Below are 27017 nucleotides of genomic sequence, written 5' to 3'. Positions count from 1 at the left end.
CCCCCCTTCCGTTAAAGGAAAAAAAAAATTCATTGATTAGGGTGTTTTGACATTTGTTATTCACGCTTGTCCTCGAGTGGCCTTTATGTGCGCTCTTTTCGAGTGGCCTTTATGCGCCTGCAAGATTCTAACTGCTTGTCGTTCGTGTGGCATTTCAGTTTCTCGCTGTCGGATTCATTACGCCGCCTTTGTGGCGGAACTGACGCTTTTATTAGAAGACAAAAAAAAATTGGAGGACCCTTAAGCTTCGCCTTTAAGAGTTGAACGCGATGGCAAAATCCGGCCCCTTGTTCACCCTTCAACCGCTAAGTGCATACTTATTCATATGTTTTGTTACATACACACGCACGCACACAAACACGCATACAATAGATTGGACCTGCGCGCGCTATTATCGCCGAATGGGCTTATTTTCGTCGTGACACCTGTCGAACAAAATGCGTTAAAGGGGCCCCGAAACACTTTTTCAAGTAACCATGGAATGAATTTACTAGAAGTGCTTATTGACTCACGAATTCAACGCCGCAAAAAATTTTAAGAATTCGTCCAGTGCAAGTGGAGTTACAAAGGATTGTCGCATGCTGCAATTGCATTATCTCCTCTCTCGTCCGGACGAAAGCGCTCGATGCTAAGCAGGGAGAGGTGGCAGGGCCAGAGAAACTACCGCACCTCGTGACCTTGAGCACTTATTTTTTCTTTGAATTTGTGGCTTTTTCAGTGTGATCGTGCGCGCGCGCGTGGACAAGTAGCGGCCTACTGCGGCAATCTTGGTAACTTGATTTTTCACTCACAGACGCACAGGCTACTTTTCGCTCACTGTGCCGTTGCATCCAACGTTTTGACAACCGTTCATGTTTTTTTTTTTAAGTAGCAACTGCCTGCTTCGGCACGTGCATGTTTACGTGTTTCGTGCGCTCCCCCCCCCCCCCCCCGACAACAAAAGTGGAGAATATCAAGGCATGGGCCGAAAAGGAAGGAGGTGGATGACATTGAGATAAGCTAGCACGTGCCGCATATATATTGGATGGGTCAACGCCTCCTAGAAAAACTATGCCTGTAACGTCGCTCTCTTTTCAATTGGGAGCCTCCTGCCAGTCGGAGGCCATGCTTCCTGCCTTGCGTTGCGACCGGCCGCCGCGTGAGACCGCTCGCCTCCGTACCGCTCAGTCACGTGACATAACCGTACCGCTCTGTCACGTGACATCACGGCTGCTCGGAGGCAACTGTGAGAGCATTGCTGTGTTCGAAGGGGACGGCCGTCGGAGATGCTCGCCTTCGTACTGAAGGACGAGGGTAAAATCGAGAGTATGGCAGCGCGTTCGCGGCTTACGTTCCAGGCATAATTTTTTTAGGGGGCGTTGGATGGGTAAAGCGGCATTACGTTTATAAAAGAAAGAAAGCAAAAGTAAAAGGCGGAGGGCACACCTCGTGTCGTTTTTCGCCCTCAACAGAGTAAAAATTATAATGAAGGGGTTCCATTTCGCTGCACCATGAATTTCACAAGTGAGGAGTCGTGAATTTCAGTGTGATCAGAACTGTTGGGAATTCTTAAATAAAATGCTTACACATCACTGATGTATGAATGTTACCCTTTCTCGGCTAAGTTTTTTTTCCTGCATAATAGTAATCAGGCAACTTTTCGTCTCATGATTTTTTTTTGTTTTCCCGTCTTTTGTTAACCACAGGTAATATTTCGTTCACGTGGTAAAAATGAGCAAGGTCAAGTGCGCATTCACTGCAATTTATTACTCGTCACCATTTGAACAGTGAAGGGCGGCGGTAATAACTGAAACTCTTTTGTGGTTTCTTTTTCAGTATCAGTTCTCATCCTGATCACATACGACAGCGAATCGAAATGCGGCTCCAAAGGCGCAAATATGCGCGCAGCCGTGTTGATATTGGTATAGAACGGACTTCAGATTGAAGACCGCGCATCTATAGGAATAGTTCTGTGCATGTGGTTCTTCTGTACGCCCGCCTGTCATGTATTTTAACATAAAACTGCAGCACCTCTGAGCTCTGCAGTTCAGTCTTTTTTTAATTGTGTCTTTACTACAGCGGCAATCGTGACAAAGACGTTATATAGAGCCGTCCTGCATTGTCGTTCTCAATAACCAGGTTATACAAGCGCTTGAAAACAAAAAGCTGGCAGGGGTGCTATTCTGGACACTGTATATTTCCGCCATATTGCCAGATTTCGTAATGGGGGCATTTTAAGCCAATCAGAGAGGTCGTAGCGGCTCACTTGGCCAATTAGCATTGATCAATGGCGGAATCTCACAACATGGCGGGATTCGACAATGTCCAGAATATGATGATGATGATGAGACAAATATGATGATTCATGCTGATCCAAAAGGGCATAGAAAAAATGATTACGCAAGTGGTCTACTTGCGCAAGTCCTAAGGAAGTCGAAAACAATTTGTATGCGTATACTATTAGTGTTGGCTCTGACCTAGTTTATGCCACAGGAACTGACGTATATATACCTTACAGTTACCTGTTTATCTTGCGACGTTCCATGCGGGCTATATAGGTAAAATGTAATAATGACCCAGATTGCTTTGATCTCACGTACACCGCGCAATTATCAACTGGTGCTTCGGCAATGGTTATTTATGACTGTGGCTACCTCTATCGCGTGGTGCTAAGCTTTACCAGATTTATCTCATGTCTGCGACAAGTTATAGCAGCTTGACCAATTTCACAGCGCAATCCGTAAGCAACCGACCATTGAATCATTCAATAACTAGTTCAATTCGAATCATTAATTTTTTGCACTTTACGTTAATTGTCTGTGGAACGTATTTCTCAGATGCTTCGGTGACGCTTTGAATTCTAGAAGTTGAATGGTTTTGCGAACAGCGCAGAAAGGGGACACCGAGAGTAGATGCTGTCTTCCAACAGGTAGTTTTGTAGACATCAGAGGAGGAGGAATAAACTTCATTATTCATAAAGGGAATGGGAAATGGGGGAAACCAGAGTCTGGAGCTTCGCAGACACGTAGCGCCACCTGTCAGCGCAGTTTTGGGTAGTGCAAAGCCCGACTCTCTCGCAGTTTGCTGCGCAACCGGGTGCAACTACAGCGCGTGCGAAACAGCGACTCAGCTAAATAAATACTATACGCGTGTACGCGCACTGAAAACAAAAAAAAAATGAGCTACGAAATTCTCTCCGCTGGTCGGACGCGTCACCGAACCGCCATGAGGTGCTTGCTGGTTCATTCGACAGAACGACGGCGAGAACAAGAGCAGACGCAACAGCTCCATGTTCTACCGAGGAAGACCTCAGTCGGCACTTCTGTTGCGTTGCGCGTTGCCACGGGCTCAAAGGACTTCGGTTTTACCGATTCTTACAGCTGTGCCGAAGCAGAATGGCGAGAGCGCTGCATAGGGGCCGTTGCGAACGTGTTGGGTAAGCGAATTACTCACGTTTTTTACAGCTGGGCGCATGAGAAAGTGTGATGACATAGTAGGTCTCCTTTTATTGGGTTTTGAGTGGCCTTGACAAAGAACCGTGGTAACTTTGATTATAAAGCTCAACAGAGTCTCCGACCGTGGTACGCACTGTGATAAATACACACTGCTGATGCGCACGATAAACATCGAACACGCCGCGATCACCGATAATCTGATCAGTGGTCGCTACCACACAGCATTGCGCGCGTAGGCATTAAAAGCTCTAACTGGCTTTAACTATGAAATGCTACGTCATAGAGGGAAATCGCAAAATGTTCGTCGGGGCCATAATAAAGGTTTTTTTTTTTTTTCTCTTGACGTTGGTCTCCGCGATAGCCGAGGCTACCTAGGAGGCCCCGGTTTCACCTATAGTTGCACACCAAGAAAGTGGGCAAGCATGTATCCCCAAACGGAAGACAACGTCAACAAAACATTCTAGCATGTGTAATAAAACAGTTCAACGCCGAGGCAGTGAAAGATGTATAGAGAATGCAACTGCAAAGGCGATAATCACCGGGGCCATCTGATGAGGCGAATTTCGAAAAACTGATCGTGTGATATACGTTACTCGCATCCGTACTTCATCGCTTGCGTCTCATGTGTACACCCAAATTTAACGTCTTCGCAAAACGCACGTGGGAGTGCTCGCTTGCACTTAAATTGCGAGTTGCAGCACGCCGAAATAACTGAAACATATTTTGCACTGTACCCGTAGTACGTTTTGATGAGCTTTCTACTTTACTGAGGCGAAGTTGGATTGATGTTAGAGGTTTGCCAGGTCCTTGATTTTCAAGAAACCGCGCCTTAACACCGACAAAAGAGGAGGGCCTATGCACATTCACTTGCAGACAGCTCTCTTTGCACTACCCAGTTACGGCCAGCACGGTGATGAGAGCGCTGGTGGCGTCGTTTTTCGCAGCGCCGCCCGGGCACAGCCTCACGTTTATTGCGCGAATACGAAATAATCGGAGCAGGAAAATGAAGGTGCGAGATAAGCGTGACAAAGTGAATGACTATACAGGCTTTTTGATGGAGTGTTAATCTTGCAGATGGGTGGTGTGGTGTGTCTGCGTTGTGTGGTCTATCTTTCGTGTCACGTTTTTGCGCTGTTGGAAAAATTTGCATTTAGCAACAAGTCCGCTTAACCATCACATTTTTGAGACATATATTGGCTATCTGACCCTAAAACACCCATAGCTGCCCCAAACTCTCATTGTTTCTGCTCTGTGAACACCGCTCTAAAGAGGTTGTCACTTCATTTCTTCCCTTTGTAAGTGTCCACGAGGTACCGTACTTTTCCGGCTTCAAAATCTGCTCCGAAAGTTTCAAAACGTAAAAAGTCACATCATGGTGCTCGCTATGTTCGTAGCTTCTAATCAGTAAAGATGAAGCAGATTGTCTTAGGAAGCCAGAGACTTGCTATGTTTCGGGAAATTTCGTTTAGCCAACGCGGTCAAACTAAAAAAACAAGCACGTAAAAACCCATGACGTCACGACGATAGTTATAGCGCGAGAACAAAACGACGACACAGAGACAATAAGGACGCGAAGGACACGAGCGCTCGTGTCCTTCTTATCTCTGTGTCGTCGTTTTGTTCTCGCGCTGTAACTATCGTCATGCTATACCAACTGGCCCAAGCTGCCACACTTCCATGACGTCACCATCAGGAATTTCGACGGTAAATTTAAAAGTTAAACTTCTGACACTGCTTCTCCGACTTAATAATGAACCTATACGGTGGTGAAATTAACAGCACTGATGTTTCACAGTATAATCTATCTGTCTAATCAAATTTGTTGTTTCGCTTTAGTGTCCCTTTAACGTGTCGCGAAATAAGTTCTCGCGTCCTAGTATTAATAGAATACGCGAAAGTTGGTATTAATATTTAAGGTGTTGCGTCCCAAAACCACGATATCGTTATGTGACTTGTCGTAGTAGAGGGCTCTGTAAAATTTGACCAACAGTGACATCGGGCAGTGCACTGCCCTTAGCTGATAACGCCACCGCCACGGTCGGGATTGGAACCGCGAGCTGCAGCCGAGCACAGTGACAGCTATATACACCACCGCGACGGACGCACTAAGATGTATATATAGTACGTTCGCGAGTCTGTTAAAATGTAATGTTCGTGATGCGTTGCGAGCACTTATTCTTACACCGTGGTTGCGAGAGAAGTCTGTAGTGAGGGGAACGTGTTCTTTCTTTCTCTCTCTCTCTTTCTTTCTTTCATTCTTTTTTCTTTCTTTCTTTCTTTCTTTCTTTCTTTCTTTCTTTATTTCTTTCTTTTTTTTCTTATCATCGAGGGAAGGAGCATTTCTTGAAAGGTGAGAGAGATAGGATGGCAAAGAAAAGGCAGGGAGGTTAACCAGGTTGCACCCGCGGTTTGCTACCCTACACGGGGGAAGGAGGAATATGAAAAGAATAGAGAAAGAAAGAAGGAAACAGGGAATAAGCAACACATACACATACCAGTGTGCACAGCGCGCACACAGGTGGAACCAGGTAAAAGTGGAGACAACTGCCTGCCGCTGTGAGTGCTGTGCGGTGTCCACATGTGCCTTCTCGTGTCCGTGTTTCGCTTCGCTCTGCATCAAATTGTTTCAAATGCATGACCAACCAGCCCAGCCGAGGTGGCGCCGCCAGGGTTGGGCACGGTCCATGTACAAACATATTCAAAACACAGCAGTTCCGTTCCCCCATGAAGGAACCCACTTAGGAAGGCTGCTGTCGGGCGCCATCTATAGTTGTTACATGGCTGAAGTAGATTTGATGACGCGAATACTCAGACACGGGCGAAAAAACACAGACGCTGAGTGTCCGTGTCCGTGTTTCATTCGCGCCATCAAATGTACTGCACAACTAACTTGTCGTGAGTCCTCCCTTCCCTCCCCTATGGTAAAAAATTTCTGGCTCTGCCATTGATGTGGTGTGCAGTTGCAGTGTAATTATATATGATAAAAAGTTCGAAACATTTGTTAGCGAACTTCGGCGACTTTGAGCGTATCTATCTATCTATCTATCTATCTATCTATCTATCTATCTATCTATCTATCTATCTATCTATCTATCTATCTATCTATCTATCTATCTATCTATCTATCTATCTATCTATCTATCTATCTATCTATCTATCTATCTATCTATCCGCCTACGATTTTAGCTCTCCTGGTCGTTTCATTAATGGTATCGATACCAGACTTGGTATGGCATAACATGACTATGGCGGGAATCATCGACCAGTCATAACATGATTATCATGGCATGCATGTCATAACTGTGATGATTTACACTTCATGGTCTTGCTGCTCTTGCGGTCGTTTCGTTCACATGGCATGTTAAAAAACTGGCATGGTTTGACCTGACTTCATGGCGAACACAAGTAACAAACAGTAACGTGGAAATCATGACATGCATGTAATGTAAATCATGAGTCATGACTACACGCAACGCTCATGGTGCGCTCGCGGTCGTTTCACTGTCTTCACATATACCAAGCTTGTTATTACGGGACGTAAATGGACGACAAAGGTATGCGACAAGTGGAATAATGATAATCAGGAGATGCGTGTCATGATACAACATGACTACATGCCACGCTCATGATGCATTCATGACCGTTTCCCTGGCTTCGCATATTCCAAATTTGGTATTACGTGACGCGAACGGTGTTATGCCACAGGCATGATCCTCGTTCGGAAACGCTTCTTTCCACTAGAACGAGCGCAGTTCTGGCGAACTCTCCCCCCCCCCCCCTCCCAGCGCCACCTTCCACGCAGACGGCGGCGAGCCAACGTGCAGTTCCGGGCAAAGCGTCGCCTCCTCTGCCGAGCCAACGTGCAGTTCCAGGCAAAGCGTCGCCTTCTCCGCCAAGCACCGGGAACTGGTCTCGTAAAAGAGACCAAAACCTTATTTAAGGCCGCGCCAGCCTTAAAGTTTGGGGGATTTTCGCTCCAGCTGACGTCGTCGTGCTGGCCGTGCCTATATACCTAGCTGTTGCTGTTTTCAAAACGATTGCCTCCCTATTCCACCACTGGGCGAAGGCTTCAGCGACGTCCGTTCGGCGTCTCGCCGCTCTTGGCTACCGCTACCATCGCGACACAACCCGAATTCCTAACAGTGGTGGCAGCGGTGGGATGTCATCGAACCCGAATTCATAACAATGGTGGCAGTGGTGAGATGCCAACAAACCCGAATTCCCAACAACGGACGACAAAGGTAAATGACACGTCCGAATAAGATAATCATGACAAGCGTGTCATGTAACATGACTCGCTCATAGTGCACTCGTGGTTGTTTCGCTAGCTTCATGTATATACCAAATTTGGTGTTGCGTGACGTCAATGGATGACGAAGGTGCAATGGATGACTGGTGCAAACATGATAGTCATGAGATGCGTGTCATGTTAGAACTTGACTACATGGTATACGCTCATAGCATTCTCGCAGCCGTTTCACTAGTTCCAGATACACTAAATTCGGTATTACGTGACGTCAATGGACGACGAATGTAAATGACATGTCCAAACATGATAATCAAGATAGAGATGCCATGTAAAACATGAGAACATGCTACGCTCATAGAACGCTCGCGGCCGTTTCGCTAGCTTCATATATACCTAAGTTAGTATCAGGTGACGTTATTAGACGATGAAGGTAAAGGACACGTGCATACATGATAATCATGACGAGGAAGTCATGTACGGCATGTTTACGTCCGCCCGAGCCGTAACGTTGTGCTGATTTTAAAGTGACCTATCAACCTTCCTCATTCATGCTTCGCATATCATCGATTCTCACTGTACGTGGGATCTGCCCAGTTTTTTTCCTTTCGTTTTACACGCACACACACACCACATTGCAAGTTCGCGTACCCGCAAGCTGTTTCCAGTCATTCGAGAGTCATAAAAAGATAGAAAAGAAGACCTTACACCAGTTTTTTTTATTTTATCTTTTTTTCGTAAGCGTCGCAGAAGGCTGCTTTATAGTAGCTTTAGCGTGCCACCAACTCTTGCAGCTAATAGTGTATGTTGTAGAGTTGAGGTGGCGTAAATCTATAAAAGATCAGAAGAGGGGACACAATCGAGACCATGGCGGCCATTTAATTTCTGCGATGCGTGTCGTATTTAATTTTAACGGCAATTTAATCATGCTTCGAAATAAAGCGTTAAAAAGGAGCACGATGTCCATGGTCGAGTAAATCGAGGGTTGTTCTATTCAAAACCTGTCAAGTGGCTGTTACGATTTTCATAGTCTCACACAGCTGAGGGGTATCGAACACAGATACACATTAAAATATTGTCAGCCTTACTTTAATAAAAAAAAAGTCGAATGCGCTACCTAAACTATAGGACGTTCTAAAGCTATTATCGCCAGGGGACTTGCAAAGCGTGTCCCCCTCAGTCTGAATACAATTAATGGGGGTCCAGACCTCCCTGATCCACCCCCCCCCCTATAATTTACGTCTATGTTTACCTGCATAGACTATACTATGTGGATTTATCAAATAGCGTAGCATGCGGGTATCGTTTGTCCTATACAACCAGATGAGTGACACTGCCTCCCGAGCTTTGCTCGAGTTTTCGGCACGCGAAACACTTTGCGTGTTTTATTGTTGCGGCTGTAATTGCAATCACTCACGTGTCGCGGGCCTGCAAGAAACAAAAGGCATAGAACCTTCCATGACATAGCATCCGGCTAATGGCGAAATTGCCCAGAAGGAGCTGTAAACCTAATAAAGAGACCGCGATAAGCGAATTGTGTGACGGGCGTTTCTTCTCGAGAAAGGCCTCGGACGTACAAGTGTGGCGGTGACACTGGCCCAGAACTTACTGGAATCGGCATAATGTGAGTATATACTTTGCAGGTAACATATGCATTATGTCGTCTCCTTAGGTGCAGAAAATGCAACTTAGATTTGTTTTTCTTGTTGTTGTTGTTTTTTTTTCATTGTTTCACATAGGTAGCGTATTTTGCGAGCAAAACAGGTTTTCTTTTTTGTACCCATGGACACAACACAAACGATCACTTACTTGCCTAAGCATCTTGCACTTTGATAGTTTTAGAAGGCTTGCTGTTGGGCTAGTTATAGGTATAGTTTGTGTAAGGTTAGAGTTTGTTAATGGACTGTGGTATTCAAACTCATTGTAGCCCCTTACTTCCCCACTTCAGTCCCCCATTATAATGCTTCGATCCTGGCCCTGGGGAGGGGGGATAAACAAATGCGTAAGTGAAGAGCGCAAAATGAGGGAAGGGATTGATTGATTGATTTATGGGGTTTAACGTCCCAAAACCACTATTTGATAATGAGAGACGCCGTAGTGGAGGGCTCCGGAAATTTTGACCACATGGGGTTCTTTAACGTGCACCCAAATCTGAGTACACGGGCATGCGACATTTCCGCCTCCATCAGAAATGCAGAATGAGGGAAGGGAGAAAAAGAAACTGCGCACAAACCGAGCGTTATTGTATATGAAAATAACACTCGCTATTATTTTTTTCTTTTTTAAAATTCAAACTGAAAGCTGGTTGCCCTTCAGGAGTATGCAACAAGAAACAGTTATTTTTCCATTCAAGCTAAGCTCTTCGGGGATGGTCTGGGCTGAATTCTCGAGGTGATCAATACTTCACAAGTGAAGCGAGTTGGATGGAATGTGCAGCCAATTACGTTTAAATAAAAAAGGGGGGGTGGGAGGGGAGGCAGCTTGATCGCTAGTGCTGTATCGGACAATAACGGTTCGTATTTTTCCAAAGAGCCTGGGCATCATATATTTCCTTGTTGAACGCCTGAAAAAACGGTGGTTTTTACTTTTTTCTCGCGATGCGTCATCACTTCAATGCCCATTCACGCGCTGTAGCGACTACTAATGTGTTTTTTTAGTTATCTCTTCTGACTCTCCAGTGTTCTCCGACCATTATGAATACATCTAAAACTCAAAACTGCAATTAAGGTCGCGGTAATACCTTCGCCCTTAGAATGCGCAACTTAGCCTTCGGAGTGCCCGGCACATATATACCTGAGAAATTCGCGCTGACGTAGGCCTTGATAACGAAAAGTCGCAGTCACTGCTACGATACTGTACCATTGTCCTGTTGTACTACTGTGCAAAACCTCGTGCGATAAATGCATTAAGAGAGAGAACGACATGGTGTAGAGAGGGGGGGAGGGGTGTCATCAACATGACAGCAGGTTTAATCAGCAAAGTTCAGTGGCATTGGAAAGGGAGGCAAGGTAGTCTCGAAGGAACGCTACCTTCTGATATCATTTCACTGAGACCCATACCCTGTATTAACTGACGGACATCCGAAAAGCTGGAGCACTCGTTTTCTATTGAAAGAACCTATAGGTATACAGTGCGCAAGACGAGACGCGAGGTGAGATTGCAGGCACGGTGCCTTTTTGTTGTACTGTCTTTTCGTTGCGACCTTGCATTGCACAAATGGGCATCAGACGATCGGTGCCTTGTAGGCCAGGTTATAAATCATAGGCCCACATCAGTACGTTTTTCGGGTGGGATGAGGCGGGGTCTTAATACCCTTGATATATGTTCATGATGTTCGTGCTTATTTCTACTTGTGTTTGAATCTGACACCCGCATACTTTCACAGGATATATTTTTGGTTAAGAAGAGTGATGGATTAATTGCGCTTGACAATCGTCACCTTTTTCTAATCTCGCGCTGATTTCTCTTCAATACAAGGCTCACGAACGAGAAAAGTCTTTCTACCGATGCGGAGCGCAAGTGCGACTTAAAGCGGATAAGCAACGAATTCGTGGTCGGAAAGCTCTGCATCGTGGGGATACCTTTTCTCGGGTGATATCATTCCACTATCTTGAGAGCCATTTTGCGCATTTTGGGAACCCTTTGCCGTCCTCCCTGTGTCGACCATAGGTCTTACCAGAAACCAGTATTGATCTCGCAATTCGGAAACACGCCAGCTGATTTCCAAAAACAAAGATACTCCCGTCCTGCAAATTATCACCATAGAATACATACATCGTAAAGGTATTTCGGTGTTGAGAGACAAATCAAATTTTCAAGTGTGTCTCCATACAAAAATACACATACTCAAAAGTTTCTCAAAGATGCGTGATACCTTTGTATAGCTCTACTGTCTAGCCCTGGTTGGCACTACACGCCCTCTTGGGCGTGTAATGTCATGTTGCCCATAAAGGTCTATAGATGATGACCAATTGTGACAACAGGTGAATTAAAGGAACGATTGTAACTCGCTGACAAAAACGAAATACTTGGATTCTCATGCAACATTGAGTTGTTACAGCTTTCAGCTCTCTCAGCTTGAGGTTCGAGGGTCTCAACCTTGGGCGGGTTAACTGTCTGAGCTTCCTGTTGGCGACCTCGTGGTCCCGGTATCGCGCCTTTCCTAATGAACGAGTGTCTTAATCTGTGAAAAACTCTGTTTCGTTTCCGTGAGCCATTAACCTTAGCGGAGTCTCTCTCACTTCTCCCAGAAGCTGCGACAAAGACGCGACGCCCATCCTTCCACCAGAAGTCGGCAGAAACGGTGGAGAGGTTCGTGGGGAGGAATGCTAATGTAGAGAGGCATGTTGCTCGAGGAGGCTCTCCGAGAAGTAGGCGACTTCGGCCGTTTCCAGTGGCTGCTCATCGTGTACCTGTGCGTCTTCGTGGCTCCACTGCGAGTGTTGCCGCTGTTCGGGCACATCTTCAGTCTACTCGTGCCTCCGCACCGGTGTCGGCTGGACCCCTGGCTTCAGGAGGCCCTCGGTGGTTTGCGCAATGCGACTGCAGACGATGCCGACCTGTTGCTGGACCTGGCGCTGCCGCGGGAGCCCGACGGCTCGTTCAGCCAGTGTCACATGTACGACGCCAACTCCACGTTGGCCCTGTGGTTCGACGTCGCCGGGGGGTCGACGAGAAATGCGTCGGCCCTCACCATCCGCGCCGTCGTGCCGTGTCAGTTTGGATGGGAGTACGACTTTTCCTACTTCTACCCGAGCGTGGTTTCAGAGGTGAGGACACTGCCCTGGTGGTATACCCTGTCGTACAACTTGCAAAACCCATTGCCTCTTAGCCCTCTTTCCATGTCCCAGCGTGCGGTAGCCAACTAGACTCGGCTACAGCTAAATCTTCTTACCTTTTTCTTATCTTTCTCTCGTTTTCTTTTTCAATTATGAATACCGCCTCACGGCTTTGCGAATTGTGACCTTCTCAAACGTCTCTGCATGGCCGTTTTATATAGAAGCCGTGATGTGCGACCTCTACATAGTTTTTTTTGTGTGGCGGCTGTGTTGTGTGTTTCAACTTACCGCTTTCTCTTAGGCATTATACTCTTTGTTTCTTTTCTGTCTTTCTTTACCCTTTCCCCAGTTTGGGGTAACAAACCGGTAATAGTTATATTATGGGCAACATCTCTGCCTTTCCTCGTTATGCTTAGTCTCTCTCTCTCTCTTTCGTAGACCTTGAATTGGGCTATAAAGTTAACTATTAAGAACATTTGGAGTTCGAGCTGTGTGATTCCAGGGGACGCATGTGCGTGCGTCCTGTGAGTTTTTGAAAACAATGCTACCATGGGCCTATTCATTTAACTTTCGTTGATGGGTTATGAAAAGCATGAGACGATGATGTGCGATAGTTTCTTACTTTTCTCGGGTATACAGAGGTCACTTCAAGCAGTAGATAGGTTATATGATATCTAGTGTCGGCAATGTACACAATCCGTTGTTGTGCTCGCATAACGGTCAATGCAATGATAGAATTCTGTGCCAATTTATGCCATGGCTTATGTGTCTTCATATTGGTGTTGAAACGTGTGAAGCAAGTGAACATTGAAGGCCAACTAACTGTATAGCAACATGTTATGTGACGCATGAATGAATATATGCAAGACTTTATGGAAAAATTCTGAGGTATACAGCTCACGTGACTTCCCCCTCCCCTTAATTCACCATTTATCATGAAACGCCGGCGCAGATGAACTGGGTATGCGATAATGCATGGAAGGCATACGTGTCTAACACAGCATTCTGGGTTGCGACAGCCATCGGCGTTCTCATCTGCGGTGACGTCAGCGACAGGTAAGTGATCGAAGACATGAAAGTAAGTGTGCATGCGTTGTAAATATGTGGGCGTAGAGCGTAGCACGCGGAGTTAATGAAAAATCACTCCAAAAGCCTTTGCATGCTGCAAGCGCCACAGCTTTCTTTTAATCACGCCATTACTTTAGTGGCATGTAGTAAATATATGTTTTTTATTTAGTTTTCAGATATATGATGTATTGTTTTCAGACTTATTTCTATTTCGTTTCTTTGTTGTAAAAGATCGTAGGCTTTGTATGTTCAATTTTTTTTCCTCCGCTGTCTTCGTACTGTGTGCTCTTCTTATTTTACTTCACTCGATCAATGTAACGAGTTCTTTAGTTTCGTAATCCCGAAGCTGTATTATGTTACCAATGTTACACCCCTCTTTAATGCGCTCGGGTCTCAGGGATAAATAAATAAACAAATAAATAAACCGCCTGTAGAAGATGAAATCTCATTAAGGAAGCCGTGTTTTGATAATTATCGAGAAACCTTACGACACCTGGAACTCGCTTCAACATCGCAAAGATCGCCATTCTCACTTCCGCGCAATATTACGGCTGAAAATTTCCCGAGAAGGAAGAAATTCCCAGCTCGGAATGTCACTGTAATTTCCATATTCCTCGTATATATATATATATATATATATATATATATATATAGTTATATATATATATATATATATATATATATATATATATATATATATATATATATATATATATATATATATATATATATATATATATATATATACGCGGCAGCAACGAAGTTTGGAAGTTCATGTCAGTATAACTCATCCCCTGATGATGAAGGGAGGACCCCTCCCGAAACTGTCGGGAAATAAATATATTTATCCTTGTTGACAACGCTCCCGTTGTGCCATATCCCATACCTTCACGAAGACTAACTGGCCCATTGAACTATTACTCCCACTATATATATATATATATATATATATATATATATATATATATATATATATATATATATATATATATATATATATATATATATATATATATATATATATATATATATATATATATATATATATATATATATATATAAATTAACTCCACAGATTAAAGCCATATGCCTTAAAGGAATGAAGAAAAATGGGTGGATGACATGCGGCAGTTTTAAATGACATTGCCAGAGATTCCCCGCCGTGGTGGTCTAGTGGCTAAGGTACTCGGTTGCTGACCCGCAGGTCGCGGGTTCAAATCCCGGCTGCGGCGGCTGCATTTCCGATGGAGGCGGAAATGTTGTAGGCCCGTGTGCTGCTCAGATTTGGGTGGACGTTAAAGAACCCCAGGTGGTCGAAATTTCCGGAGCCCTCCACTACGGCGTCTCTCATAATGATATAGTGGTTTTGGGACGTTAAACCCCACATATCAATCAATCAATTGCCAGAGATTGCCGCTTTATCACCTGGCTTGCTATATTCCAGGGAATCGCACGATAAGTGCGGTACACGAAGTGATACTGTATGCACACAAGTAATGCGTACAGCTGTGTTGTGAGCATTGCGCATGCTCCGTTCGTGATGACTGCAGGATCGGCCGGGTCCCCGTGATGATCGGCGTGAACGTGATGTGCGGTGCTGCGGGCCTGTACACGTACTTCACGACAGGATTCCTGCACTTCGTGGTGAGCCGCGTGTTGGTCGGTCTGTTCGTACTCGCCGTGAGCATCATGCCTTTCGTGCTCGGTGAGTATAGTGTTGCACGTCTTGGTCCTGCTGCATTAGAGGAACCTACTAATGAGCTAGCTGGTTGAATGCGGTAAACTTTCTTTGCTCTGAATTCCTTTGTGCTGTGAAATGGTTAATGGTTGCAAAAAAAAAAAGAGCAAGCGACAGAGAGAGATAGGGAGAGAGAGGTAACGAGAGAGAGAAAGAGAGGAAGAGAGAGAGGGAAATGTAGAGAGAGTGAGTGAGTGAGTGTGTGTGACAGAGAGAGAGAGAGAGAGAGAGAGAGAGAGAGAGCAAGGCACGGGATGATTCTCAGAGGTTGCTAACCTTTTCGTTTTGGTTTGTTTGGGGGTGGTAGACTAGTTTGTTTTGGCGGATAAGTCAACTCTAGATTTGATGACAATGGTTGGGTGTAGTGACCGAAATGAAGTGCTATGTCAAAGTTTTGCTGTATGCTTTATGAACACTCAAGAGAAGTGTGAAGACAAGGTCAGATAAAGTAGTTTTTTTGTGTGTTCCTATACAGAAATGACACGTACGTTTCCCGTGCGTGGCAATTTGCCAGAGAGTTTCTGTACTACTACTTCTGCTCTCGTCTCTCTCTCGCTAGTACACTGACTAAACAGGGAAAAATCTACCATTTACAGTGACATTTAAAACAAGGTCCTCCATTTACTAAGTCTCTCTCACGAAATGAAGTTTTATTTTTGGTGGTGCAGCTTTTACGCGTCCACCACTCATGATAGTAACTGGAATGATAAAGGGAGTACATCAGCCGAGATTGCCAGTGTAGAACGACACTTGTACGAGCAATATTTCGTGGATGCACATATTTTATTTCTTTTTAACGTTTGTATTCAAAAACACTTCGATCAAAACGGGCCGTTTGAACACCCCGTAGTCAGTACTCTGTATTCCACACCGGCACTGACGATTGCATAACAAGGCCACTCGATTCCAACCTTCCAGTGGTCGAGTACGTCGCCCCAGAGCGTCGCATGATGGTGCTAAGCGCGTTCCAGTTCTCGTATCCTCTTGTGGGTGCCGCCTTTCCCTGGATGGCTTACGCGTTGGCCGACTGGAGGACCCTCACCTTGGTCTGCGCTGTACCACCTTTGGCGGCCCCGTTCTTCTCCTGGTGAGTGTATGACTTGACCCCAAGTACAGTACAATCATCATCGTCATCCACCTGACTGCGTCCGCTGAAGGGCAAAGGCCAAAAATTTGCCGCTGAAGGGCAAAGTTTTGCCGATCGGCCTGGTTCCGTGTTTTCTGCAGCTACATTATCCCCGCGAACGTATTAATCTCGTCTGCACTTCGCGTGCTTGCCTTCTCTTGGAATCCAGTCTCTTATGAAACTCTTAATGGCAGGCGGTTATCTCGCCTATACGCTCTGCACGCCATGTCCATGCCCATTTCTTATCGATTTCGACTAATATGTCCGTAACAACGGTTAGTTCTCTGACCCATGCATTTTGCTGTCCGCCGCGCTGCTATATAGCGGTTGCTCGGTTGCTTACCCGAAGGTCGCTGGTTCGATCCCAGTGGTCTCATTTCGATGGAGGTGAACTGTTAGAGGCCCGTGTACTATGCGATGTAATTGCACGTTAAAGAACACCAGATGATCGAAATTTCCGGAACCTTCACTACATTGTCTCTCATAATCATACCTTGGTTTTGGAACGTGAAACCCCAAATATTATAAATTATTATTACGGGTCTTTTAAAGGGGCCCCGTAACGTTTTTTCGTCCGCATTCTGCTTAGATAAAGTGCGTGTAGGGCCGAATATACTTAGATAAAGGAAAAAAAAATAAACACCGCCAGGCCTGCGCAGAACGCGCAACGCTGTCAAAGCGAAAGCTGCACGAGTGGCCTTTCAAAGCCCTTTTTTTTAAACACTCTTTGGGTAGCTGCTGCAAGCAAACTTGCAGGGTACCCACTACGCCATAAACCATTGTCTAGCAGGCAGACATTCATCACGCCATCCCCCGTCATTCTTCGGAGAAGCGTGGTACCCGCTGGACGCGTACTTGCGAGGAACTTTGTGTAATATGTTTGTGCTGTGGCTGACGACAATGAAGAATTATGCCAGAAGCTTTTATAATCTCCACAATCATGCTCAGTGGATATATGCGCCACAGTTAATTGGTAAACAAGGTCAAGCTTTTGTGAAAGGTTGGAGCATTCGAAGACACACTCGGTGCGCAAGTTGCATCGTGTGAAGTCTGGTTGTTCTTTTGCTGTTCTATATCGAACGCTTTATTACTCATATTAACGCGATTACTTTCCTGACATCAAGCCTGCCTAAGGCCGATTGGCAAAGGAGTTTCAAGCGCCAGCGTGACTTAATGGTAGAATACTGGGCTGCAACCCAGTATACCCGCGTTCAAATCCCATTGTGTCTTTGATGTTTTATTTTTCATTTACTGGGTTTTCTTTCGATGGTGGTTGCGGACAGCGGTAGTGGTAGCACGCACGTGACCCCAGTGTTGATCTCATAACAGCTTTCGCTGTAAAAAGCACGTTTATCTATTGTCTCCCAACAATCAGTCACTCTTGAGACGAGTCGGCAGCCTTTTATTCATGCAATACAACAATTTCTAAACTTACTAAAAAGCTGTAAAAGAAGAATTACGGCAGCTTCGCACTACCAACCCTGAAATAATAGCGCAGTGGGGTAGAATTCTTTGTTTTTTGAGAATTTGTTTTTCTTTACCATCCCTTTCTTTTTCATCTGTTTTTGTATCTATTTTCTTTGTATATGTTTTCTTCTTTTATATTCCCGTCTCCAATCAATCAGTCAATCAATCAATCAACCAAATAATCCTTCATTTGCAGGCATCAGATGCAAAAATACTCAAGCTGATTGGACCCATAGCCAAACTATTAGCGGGTCCAATGAGAAATAAATAAGATTTCCATGTACAAGAGGAAGATACAGAAATGTGAACGGGTATAACCATTATACATTTTTAAATTGGACAAGCGCACAAAAGTAGGCAAGCAAACCTATCGGTAAGTGCAGAGTTATGATTCTCGGTAAACATGTTAAGACAGTAAAACATGGTAATTTCATGCTATAATATTCAAAGTTAAAATTTACATGTTTAACCTCGAGGAAAACTGGCCTTGTTTTTTTCTTTCTCGATTTTCAATATTTTTTCGTTTCTTTCACTCTCCCTCTTTCTTCCCATTGCTTTCGCTCTCTTTGTGTCTTTTGATTTCTTTCTCCCTACCTATTGCTATCTTTTTTTCTCTCTCTTTCAATCTTTGTCATTATGTCCAATCATCATCATCAGCATCATCATCATCATCAGCAGCAGCGGCAGCAGCAGCAGCAGCAGCAGCCTGACTACGTCCACTGCAGGACAAAGGCCTCTACCATGTTCCGCCAATCAACTTGGTCCTGTGCTTGCTGCTGCCAATTTATACCCGCAAACTTCTTAATCCCCTATGACCACCTAACCTTCTGCTTCCTCCTAACCCACTTGCCTTCTCTAGGAATCTAGTTAGGTACCCTTAATGACCAGTGGTTATCCTGTCTACGTGCTACATGCCCGGCCCATGTCCATTTCCTTTTCTTGATTTCAACTGTGATATCCTTAACCCCGGTTTGTTCCCCAATCCACTCTGCTCTCTTCTTGTCTCTTAAGGTTACACCTACCATTTTTCTTTCCATTGCTCTCTGCATCGTCTTCAATTTAAGCAGAACCTTCTTTGTAAGTCTCCAGGTTTCTGCTCCGTAGCTAATACCGGCAAGATGTAGCTGTTATATACCTTCCTCTTGAGGGATAGTGGCAATCTATTTGTCATGATTTGAGAGTGCTTGCCAAGTGTACTCCACCCCATTCTTATTCTTCTAGTTACTTCAGTCTCGTGGTTCGGCTCCGAGGTTATTACCTGCCCTAAGTAGACATGGTGTTTTACAGCTTCAAGTTCACTATTACCTTTCTCGAAGCGCTGTTCTCTTCCGAGGTTGTTGTACATCACTTTCGTTTTCTGCAGATTAATTTTAAGACCTACTTTTCTGCTCTCCTTGTCTAACTCCATGATCATGACTTGCAATTCGTCTCCTGAGTTACTCAGCAATGCAATGTCCTCGGTGAAGCGCAGGTTACTAAGGTGCTCTCCATTAACTCTTATGCCTAACTGTTCCCATTCTAGGCCTCTGAAAACATCTTGTAAGCACGCGGTAAATAGCATTGGGGTGATTGTATCCCCCTGCCTTACACCCTTCTTGATTGGTATATTCTGTTGCTTTCTTTATGAAGCACGGTGGTAGCAGTTGATCCCTTGTGGATTTTTCCAGGATGTTCATATATGCTTCGTCGACGCTTTGATTCCGCAGTGTCTACTGATACTGCAGTGTCTACTGATGACTGCTGATATTCCTACTGAACCAAACGCCTTCTCGTAATCTATGAAGGCTATGTATAGTGGTCGGCTATATTCTGAGCATTTCTCCATTGCCTGATTGATAGTATGAATGTTTGAATAGCATGAATTATGCACATTATTTCTTTTTATTTTTCTCTCTTTTTTTCTTTCTTTTTTTCTCTTTCTCGTTATTTCTTTCTTTCTTCCACACGTCTCACTGAACAGAGTTTCTGTTTAACGCTTGCACCCGCTGTACTTTGTAGCAGAGTTTGCTCCACTTCAGTGGGCCATATCCACCTGTGGCGTTTTGCACGACGGAGCGCAAGTTACCGATAGCTTAGGCAGCTCCGCCGTTAAAAAAAAAAAAAAAAAGGCATATTTTGAAATGGCTCGGGTGGTCTGCCCTTGAAACGTGCCTTGTTTGCCTCAACATTCGCAGGTTTGTGCCGGAGTCTCTACGGTGGCTGGTGTCTAGGGGCAAGGAACAGCGTTCTAAGAAGATCCTGGTCACCATTGCGAAGATCAATGACAAGAAACTGTCCGATGACTTCATGCAGAGATGCCAGGTATACGCTAAAAGCCAAACGTGGTCTTGTCCGTATTCGGCAGGTAGGGAGAGCAAAACATCAGGAATAAAGGTCAAGAAATATGATTGACATTTTATTGTTGAACCGGCAGTCGAATAAGCACTGGTTGCCCGTTTCACCGGAGTAGGATCACGTCACGCGTGAAACGCTGTTTATCTTTGTTATTGTTATTGCGCTAGCGCGGTTACGTGGACACTCTAGGCATATATGTTTTACTTGCGAGTGGCAGCGACAATCACGACTCAGGCAGAGTACACAAACGCGCCGGCCGGTCTTCGTTGCGCGAAAGGCACATGTGGGCGCATCCCAAGAGGCGGAGGGTGAGGGTGGGGTAGATGCTTTGCTCCAGCAGGAACTGCGAACTTTGTTTGGCCGCGTGTGGTCGCACGCGCCCTGTCTCAGCAGGGATTAGCAGATGGCTTATACCTGTGTACTTGCGGCTTTGATTGATATGTGGGGTTTAACGTCCCAAAACCACCATGTACTTGCGGCTTTACCGCGGCTGTTCGCCTGCTGCCGCATTTCGCTATATGCTTGCATTGTGTTGAGTTTTGCTTGGCCAGATGATGGAAGGGTTCGCTAGGCTTATTTCCTATAACATTCCAATTTATCGCTGACGCATTCCTTGATATGCCCTTGCAGAAAAGCGTTATGTGACTTTCCTTATTTATTTTTTGAAGGGGGGGGGGCGCTATTCTCGTTACAATAGTCTGCTCTGCCATCCGCTTTTCGCTCGCTTGTTGAAAACAGAAGGCACGTGATCGTAAAAGTACAATTATTCTGTAAGACATTCTTATGAGAGTTCCAGTACTCTGACAATGATTTTCGAAATGATGAATTAGTGATCAATAATTAAAATATATTTTTTTCGTGGATTTATTTTGCACAATCGACGCAGTATCGTACACTGTGTTATTAATTGTGACTCTGGCTTGTCACCGGTTGGTGTGTCAGTAATTTTCGAAACCCGGTATACGCGAGAAGTGGTATAGTTGTAAACAGCGCTGTTGAGGCAATTTATTGTCAGTTCTTTAGGAATGTTCACTGTCTCATCATCACATGTTCATCACATCTCACTCCTTGCAGTTTCCTCCTCCAAACGAGTTTCACAAGACAAAAGCATCGCCCATAGACATGCTCAAGACTCCAAACCTTCGGAAAAACTTTGTGCTGTCACTCATCGTGTGGTAAGAAAGCTGTCTTTCTGCTTCCTCAAATGCGGTTCTTGGCGGGCTCCAGCTTCTGTCATCTCATGGGCAAATTCTTGTTCTTCCTTAAAGTACATGTACTGTCGCCATGGAAACGAATGTGAACGGAACGCGTGGCTTTCGAAAAAAACCTTTGCGTGCCGCACGGGCGAAGGCTCCCTATAGGCTTTCCGCATAGTCGGCGCAGCCTAGCAAATGTCCGTTAGTCCAACAGTGCATGTCCAACTGCCATATGCTGCGGCTGTCGGTGCCTGAATCTTGCTCTCAGTTTATGCAACCGTAGCGAAGGAATTTTTTTTTCGGCTGGCGCTATCACACCGCGTGTGCGTTCTTATGTGAGTCATGACTTGCTCGCGATAAGCCTTCCTTTATTGTGGCGTGGTTGCTCACCTATAGCCGCGCGCACGCGCCGCGTAGTGCAGACGATGGATAGCACAGAGAACCTTCCCCTGCGCGGATCGCCCGGACGCCTGTGAAATAACCTTTATAAACAGCAAAGCGTGTGCTGTGAAGACAGGGTTTTCTTTCATAAATTCTTTATTTTTTTGCCGTGCGTACCTGTGTCAATGCTCATCAAGCTCGCACCAATCCTGCGCACGGTGTAAAAGCTTGCCATGTTCGGCTTGCGGGACATATTAACAAAAAATAAACTTATCTGCCAGTCTTGTCGGACACTTGGTTCTGGAGCCGGTGGTGAAGTCGACAGAAAACACAAGTTCGCCCACTGGCAGCCTCTGCATGTCGGAGTTGGAGACCAACTCTCGGACCAGTGGACCGATGATAGGTTGCACTGACAGTGCGAAAAGCCACGCGTTCCGCTGCTTGTACTTCCGTAGCGACATTACAGTGGTCCCCCGTTTAGCAAATTCACTTAACACTTGTGTAGATTTTGTACGTTTTAAAACGCAGATATATGCAAAGAATACCAGGAATCAAGTTGTTAACTTATAGTTTAGTGTGTGCCAGACATTAAATAAAGAGTAAAATGTTCATGTTGATGCACTTCGCAGATAATTAATGCTTGTTTAGATTGATTTGATTGATTGATTTGTGGGGTTTAACGTTCCAAAACCACCATATGATTATGAGAGACGCCGTAGTGGAGGGCTCCGGAAATTTCGACTACCTGGGGTTCTTTAACGTGCACCCAAATCTGAGTACACGGGCCTACAACATTTCCGCCTCCATCGGAAATGCAGCCGCCACAGCCGGGAATTGATCCTGTGACCTGCGGGTCAGCAGCCGAGTACCTTAGCCACTAGACCACTGCGGCGGGGCAATGCTTGTTTAGAAAAACAGTAAGTTGTACTGTATTTTATTCAACGTACAAGATCAGCGAGGATCTCGCTATCGGGTCTCTTGCTTCTTTTATTTCCTCTCAATCTGTACAGTAGGCATTTTCAGGGATAAAAATGATTAATAAAAGTAAGTGTCTGTGTTTGTGCGAAGGTGGGGGTTGCCTTGTCTCAAAACCTCGATGTGATTCTCTCTTGAAGCTTATTCATGTGTAATTAAAACACGTCGTTTGCATCCGTGCGCAGGACCCTCGCCTGTCTGGTGTACACGGCTGGACAACTGTACGCTGCGAACGCGAGTCACAGTCCCTTCGTGATGACCACGGCTGTAAACTTGGTGGACATCGTGGCCACGGGCACGGCGCTTCCTCTGGCTGACCGCTGGGGGCGGAGGCCAACTATGATGACCGCCTATGCGGCAGCGGCCGTGGCCTACATCTGTTCCGTCGGAGTGCCGAAAGGTATAGTACGGAAACATTTCCGCATTTCGGGCGTATACTGACCGTGGATGTTGGGGGGGCGTAGTATATTTGTGAAGGTCTATGGAATTTACCTATTCTTTTCTTATCATCTGAACGTCTCGCCGAGTGAACGACCCTAATGATAATGGCGACCTGCAAAACAATGAGTAATGGTGATAAGAACTGAAAATTAGCTAAATCGTCACAAAAAGTGTCGAAGGGCTTTTTCTTTGTAGTTTCAATATACTTTTATATCTTTGTAGGGTGATCTCATAATGTTTATCAACATGTATAGGGTTAGCTAACATGCAAATGACGGGGAAGGCTCATTTAATTTTTATTCGTTTATATGCAAAGCTGCTAGCCAGTGTCTGGTGTTGTCGCAGTGGATTACACAAGTACCTGTAGAGTACGATGGTAAGGTGGAGCATATAAGAAACGTCATAACCAATTGCTAACATCACTAATACTGTCATTAAAAGGTAAATAAAGTGAATTAACTTGAAATTAGCGGGACGTAAGAATGCTTCGTTACGAAAAGCAGAAAGAAGTCGTATTAAGTGTATCAAGCAATCAGCTCAAAGTAGCGTAAATTGCATGATCACGTGAGTAAAAAAAAAAGAAAGCCGACGGTATGGGCCTTTCGTAAAGCTTTTCCAAGAATAAGCTATATTTAAGCGAACCTTTCACAACTCGCCAATTTCGGTGACGAGGCCATCGCAGGTACGCTGGTCACGTGCGCATTTGCCCTCTCGATCGTTAGCTTATCGGCGATCATCCGTTGCTGATATTTCAATGCGACCTTTTATCGAAGTGGTCGTATTTCGTGGTTGCCTGAATATGAATGCATGATGGTTGAGGGTAACTTGTAACAATTACTGAAGTGTCAACCCTGCAAAGCACATGGACGTACGTATAGATCCCATTCCCGGCATGGAGAAATGAAATGATTGGCAGTGAGCATTTTGCAATGCGAACAAAATGCAAAGGAAAAAAAGTACGTCAGGCAAGCACACGCCTGGCTTCACTTGCTCCAATTCTGCCTATAGGGCGAAGGTTCCAAAATTTTTTTTCTTTTGCGAATTTTTGACGTGTTCTCTATCAGGTGATATAATGAATCATCGTTCACGTTTGTTTTCGCAATGCACGTTCCATCGCAGAAAGCCTGGCGTTAGGCACCGCGGTGTTCATGCTGGCACGGGTTGCCTTGACCATGGCCTACAACGTGGGCTACCTCTACGCGGCTGAGGTTTACCCGACGGCAGCCCGGTCGCAGGCACTGTCCCTGCGCCAGGCCTTTGGCTCCGTGGGAAAATTTCTCAGCTCTCAGGTCACGCAGCTGGTAAGTACTGTATAGACAACGTAATGGCCCTGTGTAGCGCTACCACTACTTCTTTGCTCATGAAAGAAAACAATACTAAACGCAGTTCTTTGCTGTCCTAAATGTTGCGTATCTAGGAGTGAATTTTTTCACCCCCTAAAAAACAATTTTTTTGTTTTTTAGGGGGTGAAGAGGGGGAAATCTGTAATTCCGTCGGGAAGTCCAAATATGAGGGCGCGTAACTAACAATTGCCAAGATATCGACACTATGCCGCTCGCGTGACCGATAGCGTACAAGGAACTGAAGTAAAGACGTGGAGATAAGCCAGTGCATTGTCAGCAGGCTGGGTTAAATGGTGCGTGAGCAGGCCTCAAGAGAGAGAGAGAGAGAGAGAGAGTGAGAAAGAATATCCGAGATGTCAATTATACTAAGTGCAATTTGCTACCCTACAATGAAGGGAGAGGGGAATGAGGGAGTAAATGAGAGAGGAGGAACTACCCATTGCACATAACACACACACCGCTCACAAAGTGCAGGTTTCACTGGCGGTCGCGCACGGATGTTGCCCCCAGGAATTGTAGAAGGGCTCGTGTGGCCTTCTAGGCTGATTTACTAAAAGGCCACGCACTTAAGATCTTCTCTAGAGTAAAGGGTCGATCATCCAGTCTTCTTAAGACACACAGGAGGGTCCGGCGATCAGCAGGCCTCAAAGCTGTCGCAAGGCCTATGGAGCTAGACCTTTATACATGTTTTACAAGTCTTTGGTGATTCAAAGGAGATTCGTCTTCGTACTATAACGGAAATCGAGATCAGTATCAAGTCTTTGACGTTATTGTGACGAATAACCGTGTGTTGCCACATTTCACCAAAATCAAACATCGTCGAGAATGGAACAAAAACAAGATAGCAAAACGTCAGGGCGTTTTGCTATCATTGGGGCCATCATGTTTTTCGTTACGTGACCACTTCACTCAATTCGAAAATGGCGCCCATGGCTCTGTACACATTCCACCTTCGACGTTCCCTGCAGGCCATGTACGGACGTCCGATCCCGCTGCTGCTGATGGGCGCCATGTCCTTCGTACTGGCACTGCTGACGTTCCCGATGCCCGAGACGCTCAACCAGCGGCTTCCCGAGACACTCGAAGACGGCGAGGCGTTCGTGTACGGCCAGAACACGTGCTGCAGCTGCGCACCGCTGAGAAAACAGCAGGAAACCTCGTCGCCGTCCGCCGGTAGGGTGCGCTCGCTGTCGGTCATTTCAGCTGCGTCCGCAGTCAGTGTCAGCCCCGACTGAACCACACCTGCCACAACATCGTTCGAACGAAGCCGTTGTCTATGCGATGTCTGTGCATACATCTGGGAATGACAGTGACGCTGCAAGTCAATAGCAGTGGCTTTTAAGCGCTGCGTGTTCGTGAGTGCTCGCACACCTTGCCTCGAACTTCGGTGGACTTCAGAGTGAACGCTTGCAGCGATCGATGCCTGCCCGCTTGTCAAATGACCATCTGATCTTGACGATTGACGACTATACGCGCCACGCCCCGTGAGAACGATTCTACCATGAGTGTCTTTCTGCATGTCACGTTTGAGCCCCCAAGGCACATCTCCATCACGCAACAGCAAATGGGGCCTACCGTTCTTCTGGCTAGACTATCACTTTATCAGCTGTCTTTCCAGTGATCTTGCTAGATTGACGCGACATTAAATGTTGGACGTCAAAGCATGCGTGTAACCTGACAAGGTCTCGGATCCCCTTCTTCCGCCGCCTTTGTTTTTGTATGTTCTGCTTTGAAGCTCGTGTGCGTGGGGCCAGTGCACGGCCAATCTGGGCTTTCCCAATGGTTACCGAGCTCTTTGTCTGTAGAGACGAGAACGTTTTGTTATTATCAAGCAGAGTTAAGTATTGATCCTATTTTATAGAAGAGCGCACATCTGATTTACATACCTTAACGCTAAAATTGTTTCTTTTATGTGCCCTGCCCGAACCGTCGCTTAGAGGTCATGACTTTTAACTCCGTACGGGTCAGGAAATGAGTTGTTCGATCAGCATCGCCATAAAACAAGCTTGAATGCCAGCGCTTCTTGGTTAAACGAGAAATGTCTCGTTGGAACGCTAACTTCGACGGGAATAAACACGTTGGTATTGCTGTAATAAATCGTAAGTGATCGTGTATTCATCATCATCAAAACTACGGGGGTAGTTTAGAACACTCTAAGGATGTGAAGGCCTATAGTTAGATTCATAACGATGTGGAAAGAATGCCTGGGCCCACGCGACCGCGTATAGGCACCGTGCAAGTGAGCTTTCGAAATGCAACAGCAGCGCAATAACCTGCAACGAGCGGTCAAAATCAGCTGAATTGAGTCCGATTCTGTGTAGTAGCGAGCGCGACTCCACCCTCTCGTTCGTAAACGATGCATATACTTGGCAGGTGCATCAACGTAGTACCGGTAAAGGCGTCTCACCCTTCTTCTAAGCCCCAACTGCGCTGCTGCTCTTGTGATGCCGAAGAGACATGGTGGACGATGTATATGCGCATTCACTTGCT

At 45.5% G+C, this 27017-nt stretch overlaps 1 protein-coding gene across 2 annotated transcripts; it reads left to right on the top strand.

Annotated features, from left to right (window-relative positions):
• Positions 1 to 9208: 9208 nt before the first annotated feature.
• Positions 9209 to 26208, top strand: LOC119171722 (solute carrier family 22 member 13). 2 transcript variants are annotated; one of them, XM_075892310.1, is made up of 10 exons: positions 9209 to 9304; positions 11931 to 12449; positions 13411 to 13514; positions 15077 to 15231; positions 16183 to 16351; positions 20032 to 20158; positions 21266 to 21366; positions 22929 to 23143; positions 24304 to 24485; positions 25496 to 26208. In XM_075892310.1, the coding sequence occupies exons 2-10, from the start codon at positions 12024 to 12026 to the stop codon at positions 25760 to 25762; spliced, it is 1746 nt and encodes a 581-aa protein (XP_075748425.1). In that variant the 5' UTR covers positions 9209 to 9304; positions 11931 to 12023; the 3' UTR covers positions 25763 to 26208. The 2 variants fall into 2 exon arrangements, with proteins under 2 accessions (XP_075748425.1, XP_037278434.2); XM_037422537.2 differs by lacking the exon at positions 9209 to 9304 and adding an exon at positions 10676 to 10831.
• Positions 26209 to 27017: the final 809 nt, after the last annotated feature.

This window comes from Rhipicephalus microplus, chromosome 4, assembly GCF_043290135.1.
Source record: "Rhipicephalus microplus isolate Deutch F79 chromosome 4, USDA_Rmic, whole genome shotgun sequence".
Classification (NCBI taxonomy): domain Eukaryota; kingdom Metazoa; phylum Arthropoda; class Arachnida; order Ixodida; family Ixodidae; genus Rhipicephalus; species Rhipicephalus microplus.
This window is presented reverse-complemented; position numbering and strand designations above follow the sequence as displayed.